Source organism: Rhinatrema bivittatum, chromosome 2 (genome assembly GCF_901001135.1).
Source record: "Rhinatrema bivittatum chromosome 2, aRhiBiv1.1, whole genome shotgun sequence".
Taxonomy (NCBI): Eukaryota; Metazoa; Chordata; class Amphibia; order Gymnophiona; family Rhinatrematidae; genus Rhinatrema; species Rhinatrema bivittatum.
Genome location: NC_042616.1, coordinates 153,526,796 through 153,543,776, shown reverse-complemented (window position 1 = coordinate 153,543,776; position 16,981 = coordinate 153,526,796). Strand labels below are relative to the sequence as shown.

Here is a 16,981-nt window from a genome sequence, read left to right as displayed (position 1 = left end):
AATAGTTCCATTTTAAATTGCAAAGCTGTATGGCCTTTTATAATAGTCCCAGCATTTTCTGTTACGGAAGACATTTGAAGTTGAAGGTCTGTAACGTGGGCAGAGAGCTTCACCAAATCTTTTTATGAAGTTTGCAAAGATGTAGAAAAGGACAGATAGAATTCAAATTAATAATTGAAGGTCTAGCAGGAGTAAAATCTTCTACACATTTATAGGAATTTTCTGGTAGCATCAGAGTGTTACCTTGATCCACAACCTGAGAAATATCAGGTACACCAGCTTGCACCGCAGCTTCACTCCCTAAAGCTCCAGCTCTCATGACCTCTGGCTGAGGCAAATGTGCAAAACAGCCTGCAGTAGTTCTTGGAATATCTTCTAGTTGCATATCCACAACAGCACCAGAGATGGCCTCTGTGATAAATCTGAGCGGAGGCTGGTCGGGGGAAGGGCGGCTGACCAGCAAGAGAAGTGGAGTCTGGGGAGAGCGACGCCCTACCTTTGCGCACCGCCCAAGGTCATTTTGACAGTGAGTAGAAGCCAAGCTGGCTCTCCTTCAGAACGACCAAAAACTTATCAATGAGACCAGTAATCACTGGCAAGGAAACCTTAGGGTAGGTGCATGGATCGCTGCTCATTTAATTCTACATGGCCCAGTATTTAGATGGCAGTAAACAAAACTGAAGCCATTTCTTCTGGCTGATGGTGGAATCGCAGTCTCTTGTTACCACTGGATGCCAAAGAATATATATATATGCTATCTTTTTTGCTCTGTCTACGAGTTAATACCACCTCACACTCCTAGTCAAGCTCCATTGCAGCTCCCCGCGTGGCCTGTTTGACAGGCAGTACACTATGCGAGGATGTCCATGAAAAGTTGGTGGATATGCCCTGCCTCGGTGATAACATTTTCAGAGAAGAGATTAGAGAAACAGTGACTCAAATAAACAGCACATGGTGGTGCAGTTCTTTCCATAGGACTGGATCAGCAGTGTTCTGCAGTTTATCCATTCCACACTTTTAAAAAACCTTATTTCCAGTAAGGGATAAAGGGGTAGAGGAAGATATCCTTAACAGGAATCAAATGGGTCCACCTTAAATGGAAACCTGCTGAATCACCTGGGGAACTCTACAGCTTAAAACAGTGAGAGAGAGAGCAGGAAGTGTGACAGCCTGGAGTCCTAAAAGCAAGGGGCTAAGAAGAGCCAGGAATCCAAACAGGAGAACCTAACCACAGGGAAGGTCTTAGAACTGGTAGGAAAGGCTGCTGCCTAAAGTAAACCAGTAACTAGAATTGCTTGCTTCCTTTAAATCATGTTCATGAGAGATAGGCTGAAGGTTCATAGAGAAAACATGCAGACATGCATGTTTGGAATGGACATGTAGACAAGCTGTACTGCAAGCAACCTACCTTTCCAGAATCTCAAATATTGCCTCAACAGAATCTTTCTTCTACAAGAGTGGCTCCTTCAGCAGTCCACAGCCAACAGACTGTTCAGTCTTTGGGAATTTCTTCAGAACAAAACTAGAAAAGTTTTGCTCCATTCTTCCCAGCAAACTCAGATCCACTCAGAACTCTTTTCTTCTCGACTGGACTGCAGATCTCTCATGTACACTTTTCCATTGATTCCACTAATAGCCAGAACAGTACAAAAAGTACTAAAGGACCAGGCCCATCTCATCCTCATAGCTCCAGCAAGGCCTAGACAAGTCTGGTTCACATATCTAGTAGAGCTCTCCAGTCATCCTCCGAAAACTCTCTTGATCAGCTCCATAGTTATCATCTCAAGAAGAGGGATATCTATTTCATCCAAACATTCCCACCCTCACCTTGACAGCTTGGATGTTGAACATTAAAAGTTTGATTTTTAAAAGCATTGCTCGCACAAAAATGACCGTATATGCGTGTATGTGGGCCATGCGCAAGCAATGCAGATTTTAAAAACCCATGAAGTACGCAAATCTATACCGTGCGCGTGTCAAACAAGAGGGTAGAAAAGGGGTGGCACATGGGTGGAGCGTGGGCATTCCGGTGCGGTGCCAACAGTTATGCACGTAATTCTGTATTTTAAAACCAGAGACCGCAGCGCGCATCGGCTTGTTATCCCCATACAGATAGTGACAACAAACACTTAATAGGTCCTGCCACAACTTAATTGAATTACATGAAATAGGTAAGATTTTTTTTTATATCCTTGTATGTTGTTTTCTTTCAGTCCCCAGTGTATGGGTTTGATTTTCTTAGGCACACTTCTTATGTAAGACTTTAAAAAAAAAAAAAAAAAAAAAAGAGGGAAAGTACAGCTCGAAGAAACTTGTCATTTAGCAATATTGGTACCACAGATAATATAACCTTTTACTGATAACCTCCTTTTTGATTGGTTTTAATAATTTTCTTTTTGTTTCATGTCCTTGTTTAGATTGTCTATGGTGTCTTTGGTGCCAGGGTTCCCCCTGAGGAAGCCTTTACTGGCGATACAAGGGCCTTGTTGAGGCTTTTTATCTGTCAACACAGGATATTAGAAATTATAGTTTGTCATTTTTGTGTGTATGAATGAATGTTAGTACATCTGTGTATGTGTTTGTGGTTTTTTTGTAATTTAAGAGTGTAGCATTTGGAGTATTGATATCCAATTATTGGTGCAGTCATGTATAAAGATTGTTATTGACGTTCTACTGTCATTCAAAAACATTGTACATATCTGTTTCTGTGCATTTTGTTGTTTTTTTTTCCAGTTTTTGCATTTGTATTAGATAGTGGATCGATGTTACGTGTTTGAATTTACTAATTTTGTAGTACAGTTGCGTCATAGTTGATCTAAGCTAATGTTAGCAGGCATTGCTCTCTTATTTTAATATGGATAATGTTTGAATAAAAAATATTTTTTAATACCTTTACATTAGTCCATTTTTTCCATTTTGGAATTATATATATATATATATATATATATATATATATATATATATATATATATATATATATATATATACACACACTCACACACAACAGGTATTTGAGAATACCTGAGACAAAATAACAAAACATAATATATACAATATATCAGCACAATATGCAGAAGTAATTTCCCCAATTAATAGGGTATAATTTTATTCAAAGCCTAGCAGAAACTGTCACCTTTACCTGTCTCCTTACCCCCAGATCGGTGACTCAGCAAAGCGAGTTCTCATTTTGGAGACAAGGTCAGCACTGGAGTCCCCCTAACCTCGGTTCTCAGCAGGGAATGGCTAATTTAGCCCTGTTTATTGAAGTAAAAAGCAAGTTTGCTTACCATAAAAGCTTTTTTCCTTAGGTAGCAAGATGAATTAGCCATACTAAATACCCGTTCACCTCCCTGAAGCGTCAACTACTTACCTGTGTTTAGCTCTAAAATTGACTGAGGTGGCACACAAAGTAATGCCCAAACAGGAATTCTCACATATGCTCTACAGCGGTGTGCAGGCGCAAAAATGTGGTCATGTCGTTCCCTGTCATTTGGGGGCCGATTTTCATGTCATATAGATTTTTTCCCAAAATTTTTTTTTTAATTGGTTTTGAAAATAGTGTGCACTAAAAACGATAGAAGGAAAAACCAAAAATTTTTTAGGTTTTTTCCTAATGTTTCGTTTTGATAATGAAATGAAATGACATATGGTCTGTTTCAAACGAATGCATATCCCTAATGCTCAGTAGAGCAAAAGCTCTAACTATGAGAGAGAAGTTCATTCAGTGCCATTGGATGATGTCACCCTCATAATTAATTTTGTGATCTATGAAAACCACAGTTTACGATAAGCAAAGTTGCTTTGCTGCGTGTTTCTAGATTATTACAGCTAACTTGCTTTTAAACAATGCACAGAACATCCCAGTTAATCTATTCTGGAAATTTATTTTTCTGATACTTTTGTTAAAGATGTATTTATTTGTTTAATGTTTTAGTGAAAACTGAAAAGAAGACAGTACAGTTCAGTGATGACATTCAAGTAGAGACCATAGAACCAGAGCCTGAACCAATTTATATTGATGAAGTAAGTACAAAGTTTGGATTTTATTGAAAAATATTCAACAAACTTATAATATAGTAACAAAATATAACATAGTAAAATAGTAATGACAGCAGAAAAGGACCAAAATGGTCCATCCGCGTGCCCAGCAAGCTTCTTATGGTAGTATCTGCCGCGCTGTGCAGGTTACCCCCATGTTTCTCTTTTGTTGGGTCATGAGCCTTCTTGAAAATTCACAGTGCTGCTTGACATGCTTTGCTTATGGACTTGGCCATAGAAGCACTCCTTTGCTTTTACCCTTCTGTCATAAGAACATAAGATATGCCATACTGGGTCAGACCAAGGGTCCATCAAGCCCAGCATCCTGTTTCCAACAGAGGCCATTCCAAGTCACAAGTACCTGGCAAGTACCCAAACATTAAATCACAAGCTACTATTGCTTATTAATTAATAGCAGTTTATGGATTTTCTCTCTAGGAACTTATCCAAATCTTTTTTAAACCCATTTATACTAACTGCTGTAACCACATCCTCTGGCAATGAATTCCAGAGCTTAGCTATGCTCTGAGTGAAAAAGAATTTTCTTTTATTTATTTAAATGAGCTACTTGCTAACTTCATGGAGTGCCCCCTGGTCCTTCTATTATCTAAGAGAGTAAATAACTGATTTATATTAACTTGTTCAAGTCCTTTCATGATTTTGTAGACCTCTTTCATATCCTCCCTCAGTTGTCACTTTTCCAAACTGAACAGCCCTAACTTCTTTAGCCTTTCCTCATAGGCAGGGGAGGATTGGCCTATTGGGGGATCGGGCATCCCCCGGTGGGCCAGTCGCTCTGGTCACGTGGTCTGCTGAGCGCAGCCGCGACACGCTCGACAGACCACGTGGTATCACCTGGGCTGGCCTGGGCGGAAAATCCCCGGGCCGATCTTTACCCGGAATCCGCCCCTGCTCATAGGTCAGCCATTCCATGCCCCTTATCATTTTGGTCGCCCTTCTCTGCATTTTCTCCAGTGCAACCATATCTTTTTTGAGATGCAGCAACCAGAATTGCCCACAGTATTCAAGATGCGTCTCATCATGGAGCAATACAGAGGCATTATAACATCCATCTTTTATTTGCCATTCCCTTCCTAATAATTCCTAACATTCTGCTTTCTTTTTTGATCGCCATAGCACACTGAGCCGACGATTTCAATGTATTATCCACTATGACACCTAGATCTCTTTCCTACATGGTAACTCCTAAGATAGATCCTATCACTGCGTGACTACAGCAAGGGCTATTTTTCCCTATATGTATCACTTTGCACTTGTCCACATTAAATTTCATCTGCCATTTGGAAGCCCAATCTTCCAGTCTCGCAAGGTCCTCTTGTAATTCATCACAGTCTGCTTGAGATTTAACTACTCTGCATAATTTTGTGTCATCCGCAAATTTGATCACCTCATTCGTCTTAGCCCTTTCCAGATCATTTATAAATATTAAAAAGCACCGGTCCAAGTACAGATCCCTGAGGCACTTCCACTGTTTACCTTTTTCCACTGTGAAAACAGCCCTTTTAATCCTACTTTGTTTCCTGTGTTTTAACAAGCTTGTAATCCACAAAAGGACATCGCCTCCTCCCCCATGACTTTTTAATTTTCTTAGAAGCCTCTCATACAGGACTTTGTCGAACGCCTTCTGAAAATCCAAATAAACCACATGTACTGGTTCACCTTTGTCCACATGTTTGTTCACCCTTTCAAAAAAAATGTAGGAGATTTGTGAGGCAAGACTGACCTTGGGTAAATCCATGATGGCTGTGTCTCATCAAACCATGTCTATCAAAATGTTTTGCGATTTTATTCTTTATAACAGTTTCCATGATTTCTCCCGGCACTGAAGTCAGGCTCATAGCTATAGTTTCCCGGATCACCCCTGGGTCCTTTTTTAAATATCGGGGTTACACTGGTCATCTTCCAATCTTCAGGTACATCTGATGGTTTTAATGATAGATTACAAATTAATTGAAATAGGTCTGAAATTTCATTTTTTAGTTCTTTCAGAACCCTGGAGTATATGCCATCTGATCCAGGTGATTTACTACTCTTCAGTTTGTCAGTCGGGCCTACCACATGTTCCAGGTTCACAGTCATTTGGTTCAGCTCATCTGAATCATCACCCATGAAAACCATCTTCTGGAACGGGTATCTCCCAAGCATACCCATCAGTAAACACCGAAGCAAAGAAATGGCCTTATCTTCTCTAATTTCCCTTTTAACCCCTCGATCATCCAACGGTCCAACAGACTCCCTCGCAGGCTTTCTGCTTTGAATATATTTAAAAAAAAATTTTATTGTGAGTTTTCTCTCTATAGCCAACTTCTTTTCAAATTTTCTTAGCCTGTCTTATCAATGTCTTACATTTAACTTGCCAGTGCTTATGATTTAGCCTATTTTCTTCTAATGGATCCTTCTTCCAATTTTTGAATGAAGAAAAATACTTACTCAAATACTTACGCCAGATCGCGTAAGTATTTGAGCACAAATTTCTGGTTAAAGTCCCAAAACACTCATTTACTGTCTAGACCCCCCGTTATCACGTGTCAGGTTTTCAGATTTTACCTTTGTTTGTACTGGAAGTAATGGAGGATAAAGTGACTGGCCCAACATCACAAGGAGCAGCAGTGGAATTTTAACTTTTATATCTGTGATTCTTAGCCTACTGCTCTAACCACTAGGCTATCCCTCCATTCCTCCTCTGTGTATCAGTACCTGAGACCCTAAAAGTCAGAGCGCGTGTTGGTTGTCCAATATCTCTTTCCACCCCACTTCCCCCTCCCCCCACCATCAAAGTGGAAAGTGATGATAACAGTTATTGGTTGAAGGTGTAATCCCATACCTTATGTGAAGGGTAGTAACAGTTGCTCTGTGTAGGTTATCCCCATGCTTATCAATTCCCCAGACTGTAAAAGTCAGGACCCTTGGTTGTTGTCTGAATCCAATTCTCTTCCCCCCCCCCCCCCCCCCCTGTTATAATGAATATGCTATCCAAGGGTTCCCCACTCTAATTAGAGGTGGAAGAACATGGACTTGCCATATGCAAATTTACTCATTTGAAAGATTCAGCTTGGCAAACAGTTGAGAGCAGTGGTGTGGACAGATACGTTTTTCTGTCCGGTGTATTACTGTTCTCCCAGGACAAGCAGGAAGGTAGTCCTCACATGTGGGTGACGTCACTGGACGGAGCCCTATCACGGGAAAACATTTCTGTCAGTTTCTAGAATTCTTGACTGGCACACTGAGCATGCCCAGCATGCCATAATCCCTGTAGCCACAGGGGTCTCCCTTTAGTCTCTTTTTTTTCACGCTGCAGTTTGCTTCGCGGTTAGGAGATCTGTGAGAACAACTCACAATATTTCCTCACGGAAAAAACTTTTATAAAAAGTTCCCTCATAGGGGTCTCCCATTGCGATATTGTTTTTCATCACTTGGTGAGTAAAAATCCACAGTCTCCAGTCTGTTCCTGCTCCCCTTTCTTCTGTGTTTGCAGGCCATCGACCATTTTTGCGGTCCCCCTTTTTTTCTCCATCATGGCAACGGGTTTTCGAAAATGTCCGGACTGTCCCCATACTATGTCAATGACTGACCCGCATGATGACTGTGTGCTGTGCCTCGACTCATCATACAACGTTCGTCGCTGCCCAAGTTGTGCCCAAATGACCCCGAAGGGCAGGTGGGCCCACCTGGACAAGATGGGAGTCCCTTTTTAAAATCAAGATAACTCCATCAACATCCACCCACATGTCACCAGCAGGAACATCGAAAAAATCTATCGACAAACCTTGCCAGGAGCACCAGGGCAGCGGTGACCATCCGTCACCGACACCATCTAAGGCATCTGCATCGTCTTCCTCTGTGCCGGAGAAAGACCGGACCGAGCACCGAGGGAAACATTGTCACAGACACTGACGTGATTCCACTCCAGGTGCCGGCACCGACACCGCATTGACCTCTATGGCTATTGAGCCGACTGCGAAGAGGACATGGGTAGAGGAGCCTCCAACTTCCTTCCTACCAGAGATACCGAGGCGAACCCCACAGATATCTGTGCCGGGTACTGAGCCCCAACAGACACCTGTGGACATGCCAGTTGCGCCTAGCCTGCCTCCTTCTGCAGCTGTGTTACCAATACCAGCCTCCAGGGAGGAGTCGGACATACTGGTCTGACAGGCAGTCCTAGATGCCCTCTGGAACCTACAACTGCCATCGATGCCGGCTCCCATACTGGCACAGACACCAGAGCCATCGATATTTACACCGCAGCTAGACAGCCTTGACACACTCATTGGTGCCCTTCCGACCCAGCCTGGGCCATTGATGCCAAGACAACCTATTGACTCTGACACCCCCAATACCCATCCCGGGGTCCTTGAAAGACGAAGGCATGGACTCCAGTCCTCTTCTAGCACCATGTCCACCGATGCCAGAACCTGGGTATAATATGTTAAGTTCTAAATGCTCAACAAATTGTTTGTGTACTACTTTTTCTCTTATTTTTGCTAAGAATGGGAGGTTCGATATTGGTCTATAGTTAATGTATTTGGATCCAGGTTGGGTTTTTTAAATATTGGTTTAATTATGGCATATTTTAATGGTTCTGCAACGTAACCTTCGTTTAATGATAAATTTATAATCTACGTTATTGTTGGTGCGATTAATTGTGCAATAGTTTTAAGAGTAGGTGTGGTGATTGGGTCAATGGAGTGGTTTGCGGGATTCAGTTTTTTAATTAAAGCTTCTATTTCGATGGATGTTGCTTCCTTGAAACAGGTCCATTCAGGTACATCTTTTTTATTCATTTTAATTTCCTGAATCTGAGTTTTTGAATTTGTATTTATAAGATTATCAACTTTATCTTTAAAAAATTGTGCTAATTCGTTACATTTGGTTTCATTTGGAGTAGTTATATCTTTGGAGGCTTTTGTTAAATTCTTCACTAAAGTGAAAAGGGTTCTTGAATTATAATTAAAGTTGTGAATTTTAGTTTTAAAGTATTCCTTTTTTGTCTCATTAATGAGATTTTTATATTTAAGGTATACGTCCAAAGTTTGTGTGTTTTTTGTTTTTTCTCCAAATTTTCTCAAATTTCCTTAACTGCATTAAATTACAAATAAAAAATGTTTTATTACTACCATTTTGTGATGGTATCTTTTATATAACTAAATCTGTGTACTTTATGCTAGTGGCAACGAGAGCAACCTAGATGGTGACTTATTTGTTTTTATTTAAAAAGAGATGAAAAGCCTTAGCCTCTCAAAGAGTCACGTGTACATTATTCCTGGCACTGGCTGAGTTTCAAAGGACCTCTTCCTTAGGGAGACATTTGCTATTACTGCTTCTTCATAGACTCCTGTGTGGTTATTGCCCTTGTTCAAAATGCCACAATTATATTCTGACTTCTGGCAGTGACATCATAAATAGGTGATTTGACAGTAATTAGTGTAATGAATTACACTATTATAATTTAGCATATATTCTTCAACTCCAAGCAGAATAGCATTACTTCTTGTTTTAAATTCTAATACTGTGGACGGACCTGGAGTTCTGGCGCCGGCACCTGTAGTTGGTATTTTATGCTTAGAAAATATTCTTTGTGCACAAAAAACATTTTCCTCACACAAATTATAATTAATGTGCACAAAAAAGTGTTCTGCACTGAAAACTGTTTTTGTGTGTATAATTCCTATTTTATGCACATAAACCATATTTTCTATGCATATAATGAATTATGCACATACATCATGTTTTGCTGTGTGCTAAGCCCTTAGCACACAGCAAAATATGCACAAACTTAAAGTTTGTGCATATTTTTGTTTAACTCTCGATGCATTACCATACTTTTAGCTACTGCACTGGGAGTTTAAAAAAAAAAAAAAGGCTTGCATGCTAAAAAATAAATAAATAAAAACTGTGCTGAATTTTAATGCACAGTTTTAATGCTCAGCTTTTTGTATCCGCCTCCTGATTTGTAAACTCAGTTGTTTGTGTCAAATTTGACCACAGGATGGCAGCATTAACCTTGATCTCATCTGCAAATACAAGGAAAATTAGTTGTCTTATAATAAGCATAGAGAAACTTTAAAATGGTATAAATAGTATCCTGTAAATAGGATTTTTCCAAGTTATGTATATGGAGAAATTTGCAGAGAAGTGTAGTAGATTTTTCAGGTAAGTTCAGACAAAATGTGCAATCCAGTGCTACATTATAAACTAATAAATATTATATTTATAAAACATCTTAATAAATCACGTCACTAGTAAAATAAACATGTATGTCACTGACTATTTTTCTTAATCTTATATTATTTCAGTTAACTGTATTCCCCCACTATTTTGACTCTCACTCCTCACCTCCACTTCTCCAGCATATGGTTCCCTGAGGGCTGGAAAGGACTTTGTCTCTGGTACTGAAGCCTTATGTGCTGCATAGGTTACTCTTGCAGCTGTAATTATTCTGTCTACCATGGCCCAAGTGCATCACTTCTGTAACAGGTCCACAGCAGCTGCAAAGAACAAGAGAATGAAGCACAGGTTTCCAGCAGTGCAGCATACAGCATCCTAACTGAACCAGTGGTGACAGCCCCATGTTTGTTATAGGAATCTGTGTTGGGCCTAGTCCCCTTCAGTGTCTCTCTAATTGACATTTTGGAAAGGTTAAAAGAGAAAGTCTGCTTGTTTGCAGAATGTAACTCACCTTGAGATACCAATGATAAGTCATGTGCTGAATCCAAATAAATATTTAAAAATCTGCAACAGAGTAGCTGGGGGACAGAGGAGATGAAAGATTATTTTAATAAATTAGAAGAATGGTCAAGTGTTTGGTAACTAGACTTTAAGCAAAAAAAAAAAAAGTTGTCATGCATATGAGGTGGAAAAATACAAGGGTCAAATTCCATTTAAGAGGGAAAGAAACAGTTGCCAAAAGGGAAGGAGACTTGGAGTTAGTCATCTCTGATGACCTCATCAGTGTAGCATACCAGTTGGGAAAGCTAATAGTATACTTGGGTGCATATAGAGGGAGAAGTAATATTAACTCTGGTACAAGTTTGCTGTGAGACCCCACACTGAATAGTTCAGGTCTGGAGACCACTTTTGCACTCAAGAAAGAGGTGCTTGTGCTATAAGCCATACATAAAACAGTTTTTACAAGGGTATATCCTTTAAATCCCTGGGGCTGAATATTTCCCTTCTCTCAGCAGCTCAATCTAGCTACTGAGATTTACAAGGCTGCTATACTTAGCCATGAGAAAAGGGCATTCCCAGGAGGATGGGGGACGTTCAGTGGAAGGAAAGTGCATGCAGTATTTGATTTTCAAATCCCCATGCATACTTTCTCACAAGGACCCTGCCTGCACTTAAAGGAAGTGCAAAATCCATTGGTACTTTTGTACCCATGGATCTTTTAGAATCATAGTTTCCCTTTTGATAAATAGCTTGTTCAAATGACCCAACCTGCTGAAACTGCCCCCAGAGAAACTTAAGGCACTAAAGATTTACCATCTCCAAAAAAAAAAAAAAGGAGAGAAAGGGGAGACATTAAACAATTATTCAAGTATTTAGCAGGTTTCTATAAGGTACCTGAAGATAGCATTTTCCATAGAATGAGAAACTGAAGGTCCAAGGGTTTGTCAGGTGAAGCTGAAGGGAGGGAGGCTGAAAAGTGATGTTAGAAAATTTGAATGACTGGAACAGACATTTATGGGAGGTAGTAGGATAACATTGACTGAATTGAAGCCTGCTTGGGACAGCTACAAAGGGACCATAATAATGAGGCAGGAGAAGACCATGGTTCAAGTAGGATCTGTGGCAACACAATAAGCAGGTTCAAATGGGCACACTGGAGCTAGTGGTCCTTATCTGCCAATGTCTATATTTAATAATGTTTAAGATTTTAAAAGCTGCATTCTTTTGTGTCTCACTTGTGCAAAATTGTGTTAGTTAAAAAACTCAAAATGTGAATCTCACTTTACATCACTTACACAAACTAAATATTCTCTAGATAGGAATTGTTATATTCTCATTCACATAAACCAAATCTATTCAAACTTTCCAACTACTTACCAACCATCTTATTCTTTATTGTAAAAAACAATTTCAAAACTCTCTTAAAATTTATACATCTCTGTTTTTCAGAATATTTGATAAATGCCAATTTCCTAGTGTGTAGCAGATGGACTCAGGATCAATGGATATAGTGTACTCCTGATAGCAGTTGGAGACGGATCAGATTTCAATCTGAACTCAGCCCTAGTACATATACCCATGCAGGAAGTGCAGCTCTTCAGTATTTTTCCGTCTCCATAGCAGTTAGGGACTCTATGCATGCTAGCATTGCGTTAGAGTAAATTTTACCAAAGAAATCCAAATTAAAAAGAAATCTTACCTCTACAGACAAGCCCCGCTCTCCTGCGGTGACACCCGTCGGGTCCCTCCCCCAGTCGAGATTCCCGAGGTGATTTCCTCGATCCCTCGGAGGTGAGCCTCGGTCCGGCGGCCGACCTTCGGCGGGGACCTAGCCCCTGACATCGGGTGAGGCTGAGAGGCAGTGGGTGCAACCTTGGGCGCGGCAGTGAAGGTTATTTTCCCTCTCCCCCCACAGCCAGAGACCGCCCGGAACGAAACCGGGAAGCGCCGGGACAAGATAAGGTAGAAATCTATTTAAAAGTCCCCGGTCTCCGAAGCTCGAGGAGACGCACAGGTCGCCAGCCGGGACCAGTGCCACTGGGTTGATCGGCCCTAGCAGGGCTAGACCCCGGTCAGATCCGAGGGCCCTCCCACGTGGAGACCCTCAGAGGTGGTTGCCATATTGTCTGCATGGTTGCCATCACCATTTTGGCCCTGTTCGCCACCCTGTCCGCCGTCTCGATCCGTGCGCACAAATACCTTGTGCACACAACGCCGGGCGCACAAGCGAAGCACATAGCCACGCGTTCACTGTGTTGAGCGCATAACTTCGACCCGTGCGCACAACAGCGCGCACATCGCTCGGCATGCATGCACTAAACCTACACGTGCATCTTCAACGTACACCGGAGCGCACAACTGTATTGTACGCGCACAAACCATGGCTCCACCTGAAAATAATATCAAAGCTTAGGGCCTTTGCCCAGCATGCCACATTAGAGCTGCACAACATGAGGAGGCCACGGCCCTGTATATACAGTGCAAAGAGGCCCTAGGGGAACCAACTCATGGCCCTCCCCAGCTGGTACCAGACCCCAGCCTCTAGAGCGGTATGCTGGACCTAGCATCACACAGCGGGACTCCTCCCCCTCAAACGGGGGGCTCCCCAGGGACACTGCGCCCCCTGGTCTAGACCCAGCTTCTATCTCCTGGGTGGAATTCTTCATACCTTCGTCCACATGCAACCGGGGCCTCCTACAATGTGGTCACAGGCACCACCAGAGGACCTCAACATGCCAGGACCCTCTATGCCCAGGGAAGTGATCCCACTGCCCAAAAGCCCCACCTTTGGGGACACAGACATCTCAGATGAGGAGTCAGAACCCCTGGAGGAAGGGGAACTCCCTCCGGGGTCAGAACCACATCGAACCATGAGATGCTTCTTCACCAAGGACAAACTTCCAGACCTGTTCACACACAGCTTAAAAGAGCTTGCCATCCCGGGCACAAGCGCCTCGGGGGAACTTAAGCCGAACCCACTATTGGAGGGACTTCATCAGACCTCTCGCCATTTCCCACTATTACAAGCCGTCCAGCAACTAATTGACCTGGAATGGGAGGCCCCAGAAACCACGTTCAAAGGGGGCCGGGTTCTGGCAGCCATGTACCCTCTGGACCCCGCCACCAAAGATCTCATGGCTTGTCCGAAAGTGGATGTCATGGTCTGCGCGGTCTCGAAGCGCACTAGTATCCCAGTGGAGGGAGGAGCAGCACTCCAAGGATGCTCAAGACAGACGTCTGGAATCTGTCCTCAAACAGTCCTTTGACGTCTCCGCTATGTATTTACAGATCGCGGCCTGCTGTGCCATGATGACACGCTCCTCCTTAGCGCAGACCAGGAACAACACTCCTGGGGAAGCCCTGGAACCAGCCGTATCATTCCTCACGGACGCCGCTTCGGATCTGGTATGCATGGCAGCTATAGGAGTCTCATCTACCGTGGCAGCCAGAAGACAAATCTGACTCCGAAACTGGTCAGCCAACGCATCCTCCAAAACAAGACTCACAAGGATGCCTTTCAAGGGAATACTCCTCTTCGGAAGCGAACTAGAGAAACTAGCCAACAAGTGGGGCGAGTCCCCACTGCCACAGCTACCGGAGGACAGGAATAAGAGAAACCAGTGATCCTTCCCCCGGACCTCCAGGGGCAGAGGAACAAAGCGCTTCAACCCATATAGAAGCTCATATCAAGTGGCCTGCCCCGCAGGCCGGAGCCAGTCCTTTCGGAACAAACACAATAAAAGGGGAGCCAGCTCGGGCCCAGGCCCCAGCCACACCCCACAATGAAGATCAGCTGACCCATCCAAAGGAAGAAGCCATAGGGGGCAGACTGGCCCTATTCTACCAAAGATGGGTCGAGATAACTTCGGACAAGTGGGTCCTCTATCATTCGAGAGGGATATTACCTGGATTTCCACCACCTCCCTCCGGACAAGTTTGTGGAATCTCCCTGCCACGACCCTTCCAAGAGAATGGCAGTGGAAGCTACACTGACCAGGTTACTAGCCTTAGAGGCTATAACACTGGTGCCTCCACAACAAATAAATACTGGCCATTATTCCATCTATTTTATCGTTCCCAAGAAGGAAGGAACGTTCAGAACTATCCTGGACCTCAAGGCGGTCAACAGATACCTGAAGACTCCCCGCTTCCGCATGGAGACCCTACGCTCAGTAATAAGGGCGATACAACCGGGAGAGTTCCTTACCTCCCTGGATCTGTTGGAAGCCTACATACACATTCTGATCCATCAAGAGCATCAGCGTTTTCTACGCTTCTCGGTCCTGGACCGTCACTACCAGTTCCGGGCACTACCTTTCGGGTTGGCCACTGCACCCCGGATGTTCACCAAGATCATAGTGGTGGTGGCAGCAACACTGAGGAAGGAAGGAATCCGCGTGTACCCTTATCTAGATGATTGGATGATCAGAGCGAAATCCCCAGAGGAAAGCCACCAGGCAACCAACAGAGTCAAAACTTTACTGGAGAGCCTCGGGTGGGTTGTCAACACAAACAAGAGCTGCCTGCAGCCCTCCCAATCTCTAGAATACCTGGGAGTCCGGTTCGACACCAAACAAGACAAGGTCATCCTGACAAGACAAGGAGATCGAAACTGATTGACCCAGTTACGAACCCTGTTGAGTGAACCTCACCCACAGCATGGGATTACCTACAAGTTCTCGGTCTCATGGCATCCACACTGGAGGTAGTCCCATGAGCACGAGCTCACATGAGACCCCTACAACACTCACTACTATCACGATGGAATCCACTGTCCCAGAACTACACCATACGACTTCAGCTTCCGGACAGAGTTCGGGCCCAACTACGATGGTGGCTACAAGAAGCCCATCTGAGCCAGGGAACGAGACTATCCTCCCCAACCTGGATCCTACTCACCAAGGATGCCCGCCTACGAGGATGGAGAGCACACTGCCAGGAGCTAACTGCTCAAGGGCAATGGAACAAAGAAGAGTCAGGATGGAATATCAATCGCCTAGAAGCCCGGGCAGTCAGACTAGCCTGCCTAAGGTTCAGTCACAGACTCCGAGGCAAAGCGGTCAGAGTAATGTTGGACAATGCCACAACAGTGGCCTACATCAACTGTCAGGGAGGAACCAGAAGCCAACAGGTGTCTCTGGAAATAGACCCCCTATTGTCATGGGCGGAAGTGAATCTTCAAGAGATCTCGGCCATCCACATTGCCGGGAAAGACAATGTTGCAGCGAACTACCTCAGCAGAGAGAGTCTAGATCCAGGAGAATGGAAACGGTCAACCACAGCATTCCAGTTGATGGTAAACCGTTGGGGAACACCAACCATGTATCTCCTGGCAAGCCGGTCCAACGCCCAAGTACCCAGTTTCTTCAGCCTCAGGCGGGAACCCCAGTCCCAGGGAATCAATGCCCTGGTACAGACCTGGCCACAGGAGACTCTGTTATACGCCTTCCCGCTGTGGCCCCTATTGGGCGTGATCATCCACAAGATAGAACACCACGGGGGGCCAGTACTTCTAGTGGCCCCGGACTGGCCAAGAAGACCATGGTACGCAGACATGCGAAGACTATTGGCAGGTAACCCCCTGGCGCTACCTCCACACAGAGACCTGCTCCAACAGAGACCGATCCTCCACGAGGATCCAGCTCGATTCTCTCTTACGGTCTGGCCATCGAGACGGCTCACCTAAGGAGGAGAGGATACTCGGGGGCAGTAATTGACACCCTACTCCGAGCACGCAAGTTCTCCACATCCCTAACATACATAAGGATTTGGAGTGTATTCGAATCCTGGTGTGAGGACCACAGCATCATACCACACTCAGTCAAAATTCCTACGATTTTGGAATTCCTACAGAACGGACTACAGAAGGGATTGTCCCTCAACTCAATCAGGGTACAGGTGGCGGCTTTGTCATGCTACGGAACTAAGAGCGAGAGCAGCAGCATAGCCTCTCACCCGGATGTCTCCCGCTTCCTGAAAGGAGTCAAGCACATCCGACCACCCCTAAAGTGGCTGGTGCCTCTTTGGAACCTCAACCTGGTCCTAGATTTCCTAGCAGGAACCTCCTTCAGACCTCTCCGCGGCCTGTCTCTCCAACTATTAACATTGAAGACAGCCTTCCTGTTGGCAGTCTGTTCAGCTACAAGCTTCCTGTTGGCAGTGTCTTCGAGCTACAAGCACTGTCCTGCCGGGAGCCGTTCCTCAGACTCACGCCGGGAACCATCCATTTATGCACAGTTCTGTCGTTCCTCCC

General features: G+C 43.9%; 1 protein-coding gene across 3 annotated transcripts in view; it reads left to right on the top strand.

Annotated features, from left to right (window-relative positions):
• Positions 1–16,981, top strand: part of STAM (signal transducing adaptor molecule) — a 214,711-nt gene that overhangs the window by 134,535 nt on the left and 63,195 nt on the right. For all 3 annotated transcript variants that reach the window (XM_029588752.1, XM_029588751.1, XM_029588753.1), the window contains one exon: positions 3,935–4,023. In XM_029588752.1, the coding sequence (XP_029444612.1) occupies positions 3,935–4,023 (89 nt within the window). The remainder of the gene's footprint in view (positions 1–3,934; positions 4,024–16,981) is intronic.